The sequence below is a fragment of the Phocoena phocoena genome, chromosome 10 (assembly GCF_963924675.1).
Source record: "Phocoena phocoena chromosome 10, mPhoPho1.1, whole genome shotgun sequence".
NCBI lineage: Eukaryota > Metazoa > Chordata > Mammalia > Artiodactyla > Phocoenidae > Phocoena > Phocoena phocoena.
In genome coordinates, this window is record NC_089228.1 from 93,590,195 (window position 1) to 93,606,338 (window position 16,144).

The 16,144-nt window shown below is 57.8% G+C and overlaps 1 protein-coding gene across 1 annotated transcript in view; it reads right to left on the minus strand.

Moving 5' to 3' along the window:
• The window catches only part of JARID2 (jumonji and AT-rich interaction domain containing 2), a 127,410-nt gene that overhangs the window by 12,916 nt on the left and 98,350 nt on the right, over nt 1-16,144 (minus strand). Inside the window, exons 6-8 of the mRNA XM_065886008.1 lie at nt 8,151-9,183; nt 4,291-4,790; nt 1,981-2,073 (exon numbers count right to left, since the gene is read on the minus strand). Of these exons, the coding sequence (XP_065742080.1) occupies nt 1,981-2,073; nt 4,291-4,790; nt 8,151-9,183 (1,626 nt within the window). The remainder of the gene's footprint in view (nt 1-1,980; nt 2,074-4,290; nt 4,791-8,150; nt 9,184-16,144) is intronic.

Consider the following 16,144-nt stretch of genomic DNA (forward strand, 5'->3'; position numbering starts at 1 on the left):
GCGATAACAGCAAAGGGGCTGAAGACATCCGGCCACCGTCCATAGGTATAATGACCACAGCCCCAGGCAGGCGTCTCAGCAGACACACGCTGCTGCATGTGTCTTGAGCGGGCTGCAAGCGAGGGTCGGAACCCCAGGCTGTGACCCAAGCCAGCGAAACAGATGGGGGAGGGATGGGCGTGACCTAAACGACTGCAGGGCAACAGGGGGTCGGGATGCGCTCTGCTAGCAGGTGAGAGGTTCAGTCCCCCCTCACTGTGTCTCCGCTCATCATTCCAGAAGTACAGCATCACCCACCCCTGCTTCCTGGAACCCCACTTCGAGGAGGAAGCCTCACCCACGAGCCCCCGGTGTCAGCCACCACCCCACCGTGTGGCTCCTGCAGCAAAACCAGCCTGGGGGCGGCCAGATGCCCCGCGTCAAGGAGAACGTCGACAGCATTAAATGCCCGGGTTCCTCAAACAGGCGTCCTAGCAGGCAGCGGATGACGGAGCAGCAGTCTGTCTGAGGGGACCGGTTCAGGCCAGTCCCGCCTAGACCCACACCAACCTCTGCTGGGTGAATAAAGAGGCAGGGGAGGAAGGGGGCCGTCCGCTACGGGGTGGGGGGGTGGGGGCACTCAGGATGGTGACACCGGCCGAGGAGAGGGCCCAGGCTCTCTGCAGGATCTAGAAGTCAGCCAGACTTAAAGGGTGGAGTTTAGCATATCTTCCCTTTGTGTTTAGATATTATACAACTGTTAAAGCGAAACCTGGGCTTCCAGAGAGAAGTAATTCCTGAGTAGGAAGCGACAGACAGTGACAACCCTACCCTTCGGGGACGCCCGACAGGGACCTGCGCTGTAAAGCAAAGGCCTCTTTTTCCACCTCTGGTGTTCAGCCCCAGAGTCGCGTTCCTTTCCTCTGACGTTTCTCCCACAAATGGCACAGGCACTCGGGAAGCAACTGTGACGGCCACGTGTCGCAGAATCAGGGCACCGCTGGCGTCGCGGTAGATGGAACATGGATTTGGCAGGGCCAAAGGTCAGGCCACTGTGTGGTGTTCACAGATACCGCCCAGGGTACAGACCCGGGGCCTAAAAGCAATGACGGTGATGCCAAAATCGAACACGGAATCCACCAACCTGGGAAACCAAGGCCGGAGCACCAGGGCGGGACCTCCTGGGCTTCTGACGGCTACCATCAGAGGCGGGGTCCCACGCGGCACAGATGCAGGGGACCAGGCGTCCTGGTGACCCAGACTGTCCTGAAAGGCCCACTCCCGGGAAACCCGATCATATCAGGGCCCGGGTGCCCTGGTGGTCAGCATGGTTTCACCGAGAGGAAGAAGCACATATCTTCGAAGAAAAAGATGTGCTCTGAGACCAGCTGTTCACCAAAAGCCAGGCTGCAGTCCGCATCACTGCATGCTCCGCCAGCAGCCGCCCTGAACCAGCGAGAGGAGTCGGGCCTCTCCCTGCACAGGCCCACCTACGTCAGCATCCGGGCGCCCCGGGCCACGCCTCACGCCGAACTGCCGCTCGCCAACCTGGGCGCAGGACGCACTTGCACCTCTCCAACCTCACACAACTCAGAAGCACAGAAATGGCAACCTGCCAACCCCGTTAAATGAAAAACAGGAGAGAGCAAAGAGCACAACTGGGGTTTCAAGGGATTCCAAACATTCTCTTGCATAACGGGACAGGGTGAGAAGGGTTGAGAGGCGGCCAGCTGGGCGGGGCCTGTCTGGGGCTCTCCCCCGGCCACAGCCTCGGCTCCAGGGGAGTCAGGGCGAAGCTGGGGAGGCTCGCTTTCTCCACTACACCTTTGCTAACCCTGCACAAGTTGGGGTCGGCACGAGTTGAAACTTCTGGCTGCCCCCAGCACCCAGACGATGGGCTGCGGGCTCACGACCCCTCCGCCTGCCCGCCCCCAGAAGGCCCAGGGGCCCCATCCCTGGTTCCGAGCAGAGCGGGGGGCCGGGGCGGCCCAGCGCACGCACCTCGATTTCAGCTGGTGCGGGCTCCTTGCTGAAGCACATGTTCAGGATATTTCTTGCTGTTCGGTAAAAAGTCGTTAGAGAAACAGACCTCCCCTGAAAAGAAAACAAGAACAGGAGTCAAGTGTAAGAAACAAAGAAGAGCCAGGACCCCAAAGCAGGCCACCTCGTCACGGGCCCCTGTGACCGGGGGCTGGGCCACGTCTTGAGTTGACACGAGCAGAGGCGGCGGAAAAACTCCCCGAGAAAGACCCTCGGTGCCAACAAAAGAGTGGGAGGACCCCTGGCCATCCAGCGCCGGGCCAGACCCCCGCTTCAGCCAGCAGAACGGGGTCCCACAGGAGCCCTGGGTGCGCTGCAGTGTGCCCCGCTTAAAAGCTGCTTTCACTCCCTGGAGCAACGGGTGCAATGTGGCAAGGGCAGGAGAAAGTCTGTGGCCAGCGGGGGAAACCAACAGCATCAAGTCAGACACTGACTGAACCTCGGGACCGGGGACCCCGGGAAGGAAACTTGGGCGACGCCTACACCCACTCTGAGGGTCCTCACGTGAGAGCCGGCCAGATGAGCAGCCTGGCCTCGTAGATGTGCAGGGGACAGAAGGATCCGGCCCTTCTCTGCCACGGAGCCACTCCCCGTCCCCCATGCCTCCCTGGGACAGCACACAGGCCCTTCAGATTATCTAACGTCCCCTCCCCACCCCTGCACGCCACCCCTTCCTGGGAATGTTAGCAAGGGCAAGCTCACTGGGGTGACACATGGCGGACGCGCTTTGTCCTAAAGGCAAGCACTCCACTCATCCCTGACCAGCCATGCTCACCCCCTGACTGTGGAAGTACTTACTGAGCACCTACTGTGTACACGCCTGGTTCTAAGGGCTGAAGATAGAGCAGTGCTCAAAACAGACAAAGCCCCTGGCCTCGTGGCGGCCTGGGGAACTCTGACTCACACAAAACAGCTGGGAGGTGGCACTAAGTGCGAAGAGCCGAAGCAGAGGGGCAGGGCTGCAAGGCAGGTGGTCAGGGAGGGTCTCCCTAATGAGGCGATGCTGGCGCATCCCCGTGAACAGAGCTGCAGGTCTAGGAAGGGGGCAGGCCCTTCTTGCCTTTGGAAGGACAGTCAAAGCACTCAGCTTGCAGACCCTGCCCTTTGCTTTTACTCTTCGGCTCTGTAAGTAGGGCTCTCACTAAAAGGGAAACTGCTGCACAAGTCCAAACGCCCCTGACGTGCCGTTCGTTACACGAGGAAGTTCCAACTGCTACAAGGAACCTGATTTTGTGTCACCTAAAGCAAGGTGCCTGTAATTCAAGGCGATGACACCCAGCACACAACAGTCAATGCCCCCAGATGCTGAGGGGGCTCAGAAGCTGGAGCCTCGAGCTCCCGGCCCCTCGGCGCACAGAGGTGCCATGGAGCACTGTCACGGCCACCAGACCGTGGCCACAGCTGTGGAGACCCGACCCTGGCTGGGTCCGGTAACAGGAAAAGCTCTAGGCAAGCAGGCATCTCTCTCCAGAAAGGAGGGCAGGACTCAAGCCTAGGAGAGAATGAGAAGCGAGGCAGAGGGTGGCCAGAGGTGGGACCTCGGAGTGGGGACTCAAAGGGAAGAGGCCAAACTCAGGGCAGAACCGCAGATGCCCGACGCGTCTCCAGACCAGGCTCGTGCGGCGGGAGCATGACCACCAAGGCCTCCACAGGCCCCCCCAACCCCGGAGCCTACGGAGCAGATCGCTGCCGGAGCGGTGCAGGGGCAGTGCCCAGTCTGTGCGCTCTCCCAGCCCGGGTCCCCACCGCCCTGCAGACACAGAGCCAGGACGCCACTGCGCTCCCCAGAGGGCGCCTCCTGGGAATGGCTGGGCGGTTACGGGATGCGGCAGAAGCAGGGAGCCTCCCCTCCCCCTCCCTGGGAGACCCGTGCTGGCGGACAGAAAGGAGCCGGCAGAGCCAAGCTGGGCAGGCTGGGTGGCAGTGGGGGCGTGTCCGTCAGGAGCTACAGAGGGCCTGGCCCCTACGGGCAGCCACTCCAGGATGAGGGGGTGGCTCCCAGGCTGCACCCCTGGCACATGGGCACACACGTGCGCACACAAACCCATTTAATGGACAGGAAGCCCCAGGCCACGGTGGGCAAGCGACTCCCCTGGCTGGGCGCCCAGTAACCTCGACCGGACACCCAGCCCCCTGCAGACTGCAGACGCCTCTCTTTGTGAGGAACGGAGCCAGAGCCGACTGCCGGGTCTCGGGAGCCTGACGCAGCAGACCCCCGGGCCCGCATGTGCTCCCGAGGCCCCACGCCCAGGCCCCGCCCAGGGGCCCTACCTTGTATATGCACTTGTGGAAGTCGCTGAGGATGCCTCTGTCGTCCTCCTCCTTCACCACCTCCTTTTCCTGAGCAAAGAGTCGCCGCCGCCCCGTCTTCAGCTGTGCAGGGCCCACCTCCTTCAGCTTGCTGCGGAAGCCGTTCCTGTGGGCCACGCCGTTAATGAGCCCGTTCTTGGGCTCGAAGCGGGGCAGCGGGTGGAAGCGGTTGTAGTCCTGCTCCGTGTGGCCCTCCAGGGGCCCCTTGCGCCTCTCCAGGCTCTCCTTCTCCATCAGCACCTCCTTCTCCAGGCGCCGGTGCTCCTCGGGGGACAGGGAGTCATAGGAGAGCAGGTACTGGCAGTAGGCCTCCTGCAGCTTGGCCAGCCGGTCCTGGGCGGTTTTGGGGATGCGCAGCATGTCTGCTAGTTTGTTCCATTTTTTGAGGTCAGTCACTTGCTGCATGCCGCCCATCTCGTTAATCAGCCGGAAAAAGCAGGCCAGGTCGAGCTCACAGCCTCCTGGGACAGTGAGGGAGGAAAACACAGGGACAGTCAGTGAAAAGGCCCGTCAACAAGACCATCCTCCATCACCCAAGAGTCCATGGGTGCCCCGTGCCAGAGATGCCGCCAGGCCCTGGGGTCAGCGCAGCAAACAGAACAATCCAGTTTACAGGGAGACAGGGTTTAGACCATCTTGGGCACTAGGACGATAAACAGAGCAGGACAGGCTGAGAGGCGGCTGTCTTAGGAGGGTGGTCAGGGCAGGGAGCCCCGAGGAGAGGACACTTAGGCAGAGGGCTGAATGGAAGGAGAGACGGCCGAGCAGATCCGCGAGGAGGACGAGTCCAGCGTCCCCTGGAGCAGGGGCAGGGTGCACACCTCTCACAGCCCAGGAGGCAGGGTGATGGAACAGGGCATCCCGGCTGGGGCTGGCAAGGCTTGAGTAGACAGCCCCACCCAGCCATACCCACGAGCCAGGGTCACCCGGAACAGCTGCGATGTCGGAAAGTGTACACACTCAGCATGTGTTCTCACTCCCAACGCCCCCCCCACACCCCCAGCGCACGCGCACACACACACAGTAACTTATTTTCAACCCCCCGCCCCAGGGTTTCCGGGCAGCAGGCAGCACCCACCTCAGGGCAGGCGGTGGTCTGTCCCTCAGCTACTCCCATCACCACTCACACAGAGGGCTGCTTATCCCAGGTGTATGGGCTCGTTTTCACTACGCCCCTTGATCACACTGTACAAAGCATGTCAAAACTCAGATGTGTCTGAATGCCCGCCAAGTGACTCTCTCAGCGGGACCTGGAAAATCAACCTCCCTTTGGCCAATAAATGCGGAAGAAAATCTTCCAGAATAACCGTCCACTGGCTGTTAGGAGGTAAATACTCCACAAAACGGTAGGGGAGCAAAGCAAACATTAAGAACGTTTAGCTCTTTAAAGGGTGGGGATACGTTTATATAAGATAAACGAACGGAAAAGCAGCGGGACTCCTGAGAGCAGCACGTGCACGCTGGCGGCCGGGCAACTCAGGGCTGCCTCAGCCAGGGAAGGGCGAGCAGCAGCCCGAGTCCATCTACTGTGCTGGTGGGACGCTGGCGCTGCTTGTGGTCAGTGCAGTGGGGGCCACGTCGAGGAGGAAACTTGCCCCCAACCCTGGCCGGGAGGGGCCTAAAGCCCAAGATTCCAAGATGCACTCCAGGCCCTGCTCTCAATTGGGGCATCTCCTGGGGCTGCCCGCACACCACCCGGACTTGCCGAGGTGAAGAGGGATGGGAGTTACCCCAAGGAGCTCAGACCACAGGCTGACCAGAAGGGAGGCAATCACTGCTATTCAACAGCACGGAGAAAACTGACCCAGTACGTGCAAATCCATTATTTCACTCCTCACCTGCTATCATCAACCCGTTCTCAGGACTACGAGGATGCTACGTGACAAAGTGCCGCCTTCCCAGAGAAGGAGCAGCCGCTCTGTGGATTCTGGGAAATTCCTTCAAAACTACCAAGTCTCGGGCTTCCCTGGTGGTGCAGTGGTTGGGAGTCCACCTGCCGATGCAGGGGACACAGGTTCGTGCCCCAGTCCGGGAAGATCCCACATGCCGCGGAGCGGCTGGGCCCGTGAGCCACGGCCGCTGAGCCTGCGTGTCCGGAGCCTGTGCTCCGCAACGGGAGAGGCCACAACAGTGAGAGGCCCGCGTACCACACACACACACACACACACAAAACTCCCAAGTCTCTCACACTGCAAGGAGGCTGAGCTCAGAGCCACAGCCCGAGGCCTCTGCGGTTAACGGTCCAGCTCAGCTCCTCTTCTGGAAGCTGACGACGCTTCACAGCTGGGGTAACAGCAACGGGTGTGAACACACACACCACAGTGTCAGGTCCTCGCGGCTTCTAGGGCCACGGGAGTCAAGGTTAAGGAAACCCACTCTGAATGGAAGATCGCTCTCTGCCCTCATGACATCACCTGAGCACACCACCTGTCCCCAGAAGACCTGCCGTCCCCCCCTCCCCCGGGCAGGCTGGGGGACCCAAGACGTCCCACTGCAGCCACGACTTGGTGAGGTTCTTGGTCACCCACGCGGCCAACGCCAAGCTCCCGAGAGGCTGGCACCTCCTCAGCCTGTTCCCACAGCCCTGTGTCACCTTTGACCACATCCCCGACAGTGGACCACAAACCAAGAATTCTTTCAATTTAAGTGATTCTCACCTGCTGAGAGTAATAATGAAACCTCCATCTTACAAGGAACCCTATCTTACTGCCAACTCTTGACACCTAAATGACCGATAATATCTCCTCTGCTCCCTGCCTTTAAAAAGTTGTCCTCTCCAACTGGAGGAAGGACATGCCCTGTTCCTGTCGAGGGTCTAGAGCCAGAAGGGAAGCACGTGACTCACCTGGCAGACCCAAAAGGAACCCCACTCCGTAGAACTGCACATCAATGACAGAGTGAGTTAATCCTGGAGGCTCAATAAGGGGAGAGGAAGAGGGAAATGCGGATTCCAAGAGCCATCCGTGGGCTGTGCCTGGGGGCCAAGGGTCTTCACAATAGCTGGGTGTATGTTCACAAAAGCAGTCACCAAGGAGAGCTCTGCTTCAGTGACAGCCAGAGCTGTGCCTGCTCTCAGAAGTGTTCCCGGACCCGTGGGCTCCACGAGGGCCCAGTAATCACCAGAAAAACTGAGATGCAAGGACAGATAAGCAGACAGAGATAAATGGGCTGAAATGTACCCTACCCACAAAGAGTCATATGTTGAAGTCCTAACCTCGGGGCCACAAAGTGTGGCTATATTTAGAGACAGGGTCCTTAAAGAGGTAATTAAAGTAAAATGAGATCACCATCATGGGTCCTAACCCAATATGACTGGTGTTCTTGTAACAAGAGGAAGGGACCTCAAGAACGTGCACACAGACCAAAGACCACGTGAGGACACAGGAGAAGGCGGCCATCCACAAGCCAAGGGGAGAGGCCTCAGGAGAAACCAACCCGGCCAACACCTTGCTTTCAGATTTCCAGCCTCCAGACTGTGAGAAAAAACTTCCTGTAGGTCAAGCCTCCCAGCCTGCAGAACTCAGGTAAGGCAGCCCCCAGCAGACAGATGCATGGGGGCAGCGTTCCTGCCCCTCTCGCCGGACACTACTCTGGCCTCAGCAAGGCGGCCGGCAGCTCGGGGCAGCAGGGGTTGCCGAGTGTGAGAGCGGGGGTCACAGGACCAGCCCTCCTCCTGTCATGAGCACCCTGCACCTGCAGAAAGGGGGGCCTCAGACTCCTCCCGGGCCAAGAAGGGCCTGGAGAAGCTTAAGCTGGGGCAGACACCATGGGATGTGTGTGTGTGTGGGGGGGGGGGGGGGGGGGGGGGGGGGTGTCCTTACCTATGAGTGGGAGCTCGTCCATGGTGATGCCCTGAGATCTGAGGTGCTTCTTGATGCAGGCCAGCCGCTGCACATTGGGGCCCCAGCGCCGACCCAGCTTGTGGATGTGCTGGATCTGCGTGACGAAGCGCATCTCGTCGTTGAGCTTGCACTCGGGCCGCCAGTCCGGGGGCGGGATCACCCTGCACATGCCGTACTTCTCCACCTGAGGGCGCACCGACTCGATGTAGACGAGCGGGTCGTGGAACTCCTTGGCCGACGGCCTCAAGACGGGGATCTCGTCCATGGCCGCCCACCCGGCCCTGCCGGCCCCCTTCTCGGCCTTGGCCGCCGCCTCGTGCGGCCGGGGCAGGGGCTCCGATTGCGAGGTAGAACGATTTTCACAGGGGGCGCCGTCCGGCTTGCCGTGTGCTTGTCTGCCCGGCGGGCCCTTGCCGGCCGACACCCGCTTCGGCCGGTTCCTCTCCAGGCTCCGCTCGGGCACTTCCTTCTTCCCATGGCCGCCAGGCGGCGCCTTCTCCGCGGGGGCCGGGGCCGCCTTCCTGCCGGGACCCTCCGCGGCACCCGCCTCCCCCTTCATCTTCTTGGGGGGCGACTGCGGCTTGTCGCCCGGGGGCGCCTCTTCCAGCCTCCGCTTGGAGTTCCGCAGACCCTCCCTCAGCTGCCGCCCCCCGCCCTCCTTAGTGCATGACTTTGGGTTCAACCTGCCACTGACCTTGAGGCCATTGACGGTGTGCCCGGTGGACTTGGACGCCCCCCCGAGGGATAGCACCTGTTTTCGGGTTTTTGCATTGCTACTTTCAGTTTTCCCTGAGATTGTGTGGTTGACAGCTGAACTGGGCTTGTGGTGATTAGGTTTGGTTTCCTTGACCAGTTCCCTCTTGGCTTTGGTGTATGTGACAGTCCCCTTCGTCACCGTTGCAGTGTACTTCACAGTTTTGGACGGTGAAGGTCTGACTTCGCGCATCTTTTTGGCACTGGCTGCACTTGTACCCAGAGATGACATTCGAGTGACTCCGCCGACCTTAGAAACCTGGGAGGAGCAGAGGGGGAGAAGGGGAGTTAGCACCTGTCAGTGGGGACCACTCCACGCCGGGACTCAGCAGCCAGCACCCGCTTCTGGGAGGCAAGGCAGGCAAAACACACAGGCCCGAAGCCAGCTCTGAGATACTCGGGTTTCAGGATCTCCGCAGGACTAAGGGCCCATCCTTCCGTGCAAAAACACGCAGCCAACCTGGGTGCTGCCCAGGGGATCTCCTGGGTGTGCTGTAACATGCACGTTTGTCGTTTGAAACTAGATGTTTCCCAGTGAGGACCCTCAACGTGCCTGCCAATCACCTGCCACAAGTTAACAACAACACCCGACAGCAAGGTCTTGCTGGTAAGGGGGCAGACACACAGATACACGCCTGTGCCAAGAAAAGACGTGGCTGCAGTTTTTCCTGTGCTCCCTACAGCAGCATGATCTGCCCGCAGAGTTTTAAAATCCATGCTCAGTAAGTAAAAAACAAAACAAAAATGCTACGGAAACAAAGGAATAAGAGCGCTCACGTGGCTGAGGTGCCGGTCACGTGCCACGCCCAGAGGTGTAGCCATCAGCTGTGGGCGTCTGCCAATCAGTCACCCATGAGACGGGCCCCAGAGCACCTCACTGGATGCACCTCGCCTCTCTGATGAAGCAAAACAGGCCCGACCCCTTCTGCACAGACGGCTCCCATTTCCCACCCCTACAAGCGTCCACATTCGGTCCTACGGGAATTTGGTAAACAATCAGCCTCTCTTCACAGCCATCTTACAGCTTGGACACCACAGTAATCTTGTGACACACAAAGGTCACCCTCATGTATAAAAAGAAGCCAGCGAGTGACAAGGGTGGACACCAGAAAAGCACTGATTTCCAAAGGATGACAACGGGCCCAGGGCAGGAGCTGACACCACGTCACAGCTCTGCCTCTCAGTGGCCTCTGACATGTCATTTACCATCCTGGGCATCGAGTTTTCACATGCAACCAGGGATGCCAGGGTTACCTGAGCAACACCACCTCCCCAAAAGGCAGACTAAACATTATACATGCTCACTGGGAAACAGAGCAGAAACAGCAGCTGCCTTTTCTCACCAATGGGCCCAGAGAAGAAGGTGACCAAGAGGAGGAGCTGGGCTCCCCAGCTGGGGAAGCCATGTGGCACCTAAAGCAGCTCATGCCTCTCCTGTCCACACCCGATGCACCCACCCCTGGGACCAGGTCCTGGAGGGCAGGGCCTGAGTCTCAGCGACCTCTGCACTAGGCCCAGGCCCAGCCCAGGTCGCTGGGCCCCATCCCCACAGTCTCCCATCCAGTAGATCTGGGATGGAGCCCGAGAATCTGCATTTCTAATGAGGTTCAGGGGATGCTGAGCCTCATCCAAGGACCTACTTTGGAAACCACGGCAGCAGTGGTTCTGACTACCAACAGAAGGTTATGAAAAACAGAAAAAGGAGAGAAGCCCCCAGACCTGTATTTCTTCATTCGCCAATTACACGCGGTCCAATGAAAGCCGTGAATTCTTGGTGTGAGACTGTGTTCCATGAGCCAAACCCGGGGCGTTTGGTAACCAGGTTTCTGGGGAGCCAGCCTTGACTTCTGGACTCAGTGAGGTCCCAGACCCCACTGGGGAGGGAGAGGCCAAAGAGAAGGCCCAGGAACTACGGCCTGGATGCACCACTGCCGGCCACTTGAGAATGAAGCAGGACTGACAGAGCAGGTGGTCTAGAATACGTAACAGGAAATTTAAAAACAAAACCAGAACAGAACTAGCAGCCTGGCAACAATAAATTAAAAGCAAATTTATAAAACCAGGGGCAGGGGCAAAGACAAAATTTCCATGATAAGTACCACTAATTTGGAATAGGATGTACAGTGAGGGATGCAAATATCCATTAACTAAAAACAAAACAAACCGTTTAGAAAACTAAAGGAAACAGTAAAACCCTGCAGAGGCTCACAGAAAGAGTTTTCCATCAGCAAGATGCTCAGGGACCCGCATCTTCAAAAAAGACACCCCTCGAAGCCCTCAATCTGTGGTTAACCTGCTCCGACTCTCACCCAACTTACACATAAGCAGACGCAGGGCACCGTTAATCCCTTCTTGAAGATAAGGATCCGCCAGCAGAAACGGCAACCACTGCGCAGTGGACACCACCAACCAGCTCCTGCCGGCAGAGCCCGCCGCCAGCCGTCACGTCTTGCCGAGGTTTAGGTTCAGTGCCTCCCAAACCCGGGAGCCAAGAGAACTCCTGGGGAGCTTGAAAATAATGCTGATTCCAGTCTAAAGCCCTCCCCATCCAGATTCTGACCTAACCGGTAAGGATGGAGAAAGGGGCTCAGTGTGTGCGCTCCCCCGACACGGCTGTAAGCCTGCTAGAGGCCGGGAAGCCAGGCTTCCACCCTCCCCGATTCTGCCTGGAGGAAGAGCGCAGGGCCCCGGGCCAATCCAGTCCAGCTTCTCGGGGCCACCTGATCTCCTGGCTACTGTCGTACAGGAAATTCCAAATTTTCACGTGGTGGAATTCTGCATAACTATTGCACCATCTTCAATGGCAAAAAGATCGTCTTCTTATTTACCTATTTCTATAAACACAGACGCCTAGTCATTGGCCTGTGCTTGCCTCCGGGGTCCAATGAGTAATTGGTACCAAAGGAGACAAAGCTATGGACCGAGGCACTGTCTCACCTTCACACTGGGCGTCTCCCCAGCCACCGCTCTATTCCACCATGGAATAGAGCCCAACACTAAGTTTCACCTCAACACACGCCCAGGTCACCGGGCCAGCCCACCACACGGGCCTGCTCTCAACTCTACACATCTGGAGGAAGTGCTGACACAGGGAGAGGGGTCACTGTAATTCACTGGAGAATCAACACGCAGGAGGCAGGAGGCAGGAGGCAGAGCCCTCTGGGGGGCAATAAAGGCCCTTCAGCTGAATAACTTAACGTCTCTTCAAGGTGTTCCTTCTCAGCTCAGGTGTGGGCTTCTGACGTTGCACCCCACAGCTGTCACCCAGCTCTGCAGGAAGTGGGGTGTCTCGACCGACCACCGCCCACCCGGCACCTGTAGCTCAGGTTACCTCTGTCACACAGACATGAAGCGGTCCTCAGTTCAACCAGAAAGTCAACTACCAAACTCCCATTTCCCACTAGAGGGAGTCATTGAGTCAAGCGGCTCTGCCCATCCTCTCAGAGCAGCAGCAAAGATGCCCATGGGAAACATTATTGGTTGGGGACAGTGTATTTGGACTTTAAAATTCAAATTAAATAGCAAAAGAGCCTAAATGAACAGAATCCACTGGACAGGCAGCGAGTTACGGACAGGGAAGGCAGGCCTGCTGGTGTGGCGGGCACCTGGAAGTTAGTGAGCAGAGGCACATGGCTGACGCAGCCCTGCTCTCCAAAAGGAACACCTGGTCCTGGTCGGAGCCCCGAACCTTCCCGAAGCACCTGCCCCCTCCCCTCTGCAGGCCACCTGACCCAGTCACAAGCACCACGGGACAGAGGCGCAGTTCAAACTCCCCGCAAGACCTGATGAAGAGCTCGGTCAGACCTTCCACATTCTTCTAGCTAAGGCGAGTCTCTCCATTTCTCTCTGGATGCTCATTTTTCATTTTCCAGAATGTTAAAGAATACGCCTCACTCTTCGGTCTGAACAGCTCGGCCTCCTCTCTCCATCCGACTAGGCCAAGACTTTTTCCAACTGCCGTACATTTGAGTGTGAAAACCTCTCCTCAAATGTACCACAGCCCAGCAGACCCTCCACCGGGCGTGTCTGCCCTGCCACACAAGCGGGTGGCTTTCTCCCTCACGTTACGGCTCAGCCTCAGCGCAACAGATGAGAACGGGAGGTGTGCCAGCCGGGGGCAGCCTCACCACCCACGCCTTCCACATCCTGGCTTACCAACCACACACACTTGTCTGCAAAAGCCTCTTCACGACACGCTTGGAAAACACCTCCACACCCTCTCTGGGTGTAAGAACGCCTGTTCCTCCATCCTCCATCCTCCATTTGTCATTTTTACTGCACATTACGGAAGCACTCGACACCTACCGCACGTCCAAATCATCACCCAGGGCAGCTGCAGGGCTGCTACCCATGTGGGGGTGTCACCTGGCACACCTGGAGCCTTTGGGAGAATAAAGGCTGGAGGACTAGGGAGGCCCCTCACACCGAGTTCTCACGCTGAGTCTCAAAGGCCGGGGCTTTTATGAAGCTGACCACCCCAGCCAGCACCGAGAGAGGCGATGTCCTCACAAGAAGAGTGAGCTCTCGGTGCACTGGGGCCAGCAGGGCACCGTCACTTCTCAGCAGCACCCCTACATAGGGCATCCCTCCACCCTGGCAGCTGTACTTCGTACAATCACTGATCTTTTCTTTCAGGCCGACAGAAAAAAAATTAATCATATCTGACATTAGAGATCCGAGTATTCTCTGGGCCTCCCACCTTTTATGCAGTTGAAAAGATGAAAGGTCAGATTCTAATCACTTGCATCAGGCCATTACAAAGGAATCTACAATGGGCTTCTATTGACCTTTTTTCTTAGAGTACTTAACTAATGGGATTTGATGGTATCAAAATTATCCTTTCATTTCTCACAATGTCCCTGGGGGAAGAGTTGGCATCACTGGCTCCAAATGAACAATAAGGCTCAGGAAAGTTAACTATTACAGCTTAAGTCTCGGGTGAAGGTCGTGGTCAGAGCCCAACTAGACCTGGGAGTCCTGGGTCATCCCACCCGGCTGGATTAGACAGGGGAGGGCGGGCAGGCAGGAGGGGGTGGGACGGGGACGGTTACACCCCACCTGCAAGACCTGAACCCAGAAAGCCGGCCAGGCTCCTACAGTCACTCAGATGACAGTCTGCCCTGCTACCTAGGTGTCCCCTCCATCTTCTACACTGTGTGTAAAAGGGGCCGCGTGAGCCTGCTGTGGATCAAGGGGATGGGGCCATCCCAGGGAAGGGGTACCTTCTACTCCCCTCAACTCTCACCTCCAACTGCGAGAACTCCTCTTGTTCAGTTACAAAGGGAAATCCTGAACTGAGGGGCAAGCGCTGGGGGCTGAGGATGAGCTTGGACCAACTGAGATAGGGGTTTACTCAATCCAGCCTCACGTGTAAAAGAGAGAGAGAGAGAGAGATTATGGTTCTATGTGAATAAAGTCACACATTCATTCCTCACTGAGATTCCTGCTCCACAGGTGGATCCCTTCCCTCTCTAGACCCCCTTCTGAATTGTTCTCTTTCATAAGCAAAGATCTGGAGGAAAGCTCTGCACAAAGGCCTGTCCGGCCAACAGCTTTGGAAATGGAATGGGGACTCAAGACACCAAAGGGATGGTGCCTCCTATACTTTATGTCCTGAAAACCGGGTACCCAGCTCAGGGGCGGCCAATTCCACAATCAACGCTCAAGTGTTCTCGTGAGGAAAACCGTGAGGTTTGTGTTTCAGGAACAGTGGGCAATGTTTAAAATATGCAAAAACCACCTGTTTAATCTCAAGATAACACTTCAGAAGCACTAAGTGGCAATCTGAGGACCGGAGAAACATTCAACAGGAGGATTCGTGCCTTGTCCACTCCAGCTGGAGAACTGAGTAATATCTGAAAGCTAAAGGTTAAGACTAATATTACATGTGTATACACACAATCCTATGTATGGGCGTGAATACAGCTACGTATTCAGAGACAATGGTCCCCAACGTCATCAAGAATGAGAAAGACCATGGACAAAGAGCCATTCAACAGGAGGAATTCCAACCTTCACACCACAGTGACCATCTATCTATCTATTAGTTCTCTCCACAATGGTGCGCGTCAGGGAACCTCCAGGCCACCCACGCCTCGCCCAGAATCAATCAGTCTTTCCAGATTAGAATCCTCAGTCTATTCTAAGGAAAGTTTTAACTGTATGTGACAGAATTCCCAGTGTGGAGAGCGCATCTCTGATCCCCATGGCTCAGCCACTCTCAGATGGAGTGAGAACAGGAGCAGAGCGCGTAACGAAATGCCACTGGACCCGGGTGAGGGCCTCACCGAGCTCCACACCCCCTCCCAGGTGCTGAGAACTCTGTCCAAGGGCAGGGAGAGGCGCCCACAAAGGATCTGCATTCTGGATGTGACCCCGAAGTCGGGGCGTTTGGGGGGGGTGGGGGTGGCGCAGAGCGTGTGCAGCCTCCGCTAACCCTGAGGGCGCAGGACGGAGTAAGTGTCCCCCGCGGCTGCACCCGTCTCATCACCGCCTGGAGGCCTATCAGAAGTCCTGCCGCGAGCCACCAACGTGTCCGTCAAGAAGCACAGGGGAGGGGCTTCCGGGGTGGCGCAGTGCTTGGGAGTCCGCCTGCCGATGCAGGGGACATGGGTTCATGCCCCGGTCCGGGAAGATCCCACATGCCACGGAGCGGCTGGGCCCGTGAGCCATGGCTGCTGAGCCTGCGGGTCCGGAGCCTGTGCTCCGCAACAGGAGAGGCCACAACAGTGAGAGGCCCGCGTACCGGCAAAAAAAAAAAAAAGAAGCACAGGGGACACTCCAGGGCATGTGCAGGCCTGTTCCAAGGTACCTTGTGGCTCCCGGCCTCACCTGAGGACTCCTTGCCTCACCTGGTGCCTGGGGCGCTGGGGTGGGGGAGGGGTAACGAAGGAGTGTTCCCTCCCTACCCTTCTAGGGCATCCCAGCAAGCGAGGGTCCACTGCTGGTGGCATTGGGTGCTGGCAGCACCCTCCAGGGAGGGATGCAAACCCACCAACAGCCCCGCCTAATCCATCTCCATGGTAGGAGAGGCGTGTGCACTGGCACCTCTGTGCCCAGGTCACCCCCTCACCTCTGAGCATCCTTTCCTGCCTTCTGAGCTCTGGAAAGATGGATCTCTCAAGGCTACTACTCACATTCCCCCTTCAGTTAACTTGATGAAACGCGGTGGTGGCATCTGGCAGGAAGGCCGGCACCCTCCGGGCCAGACCATGATCCCC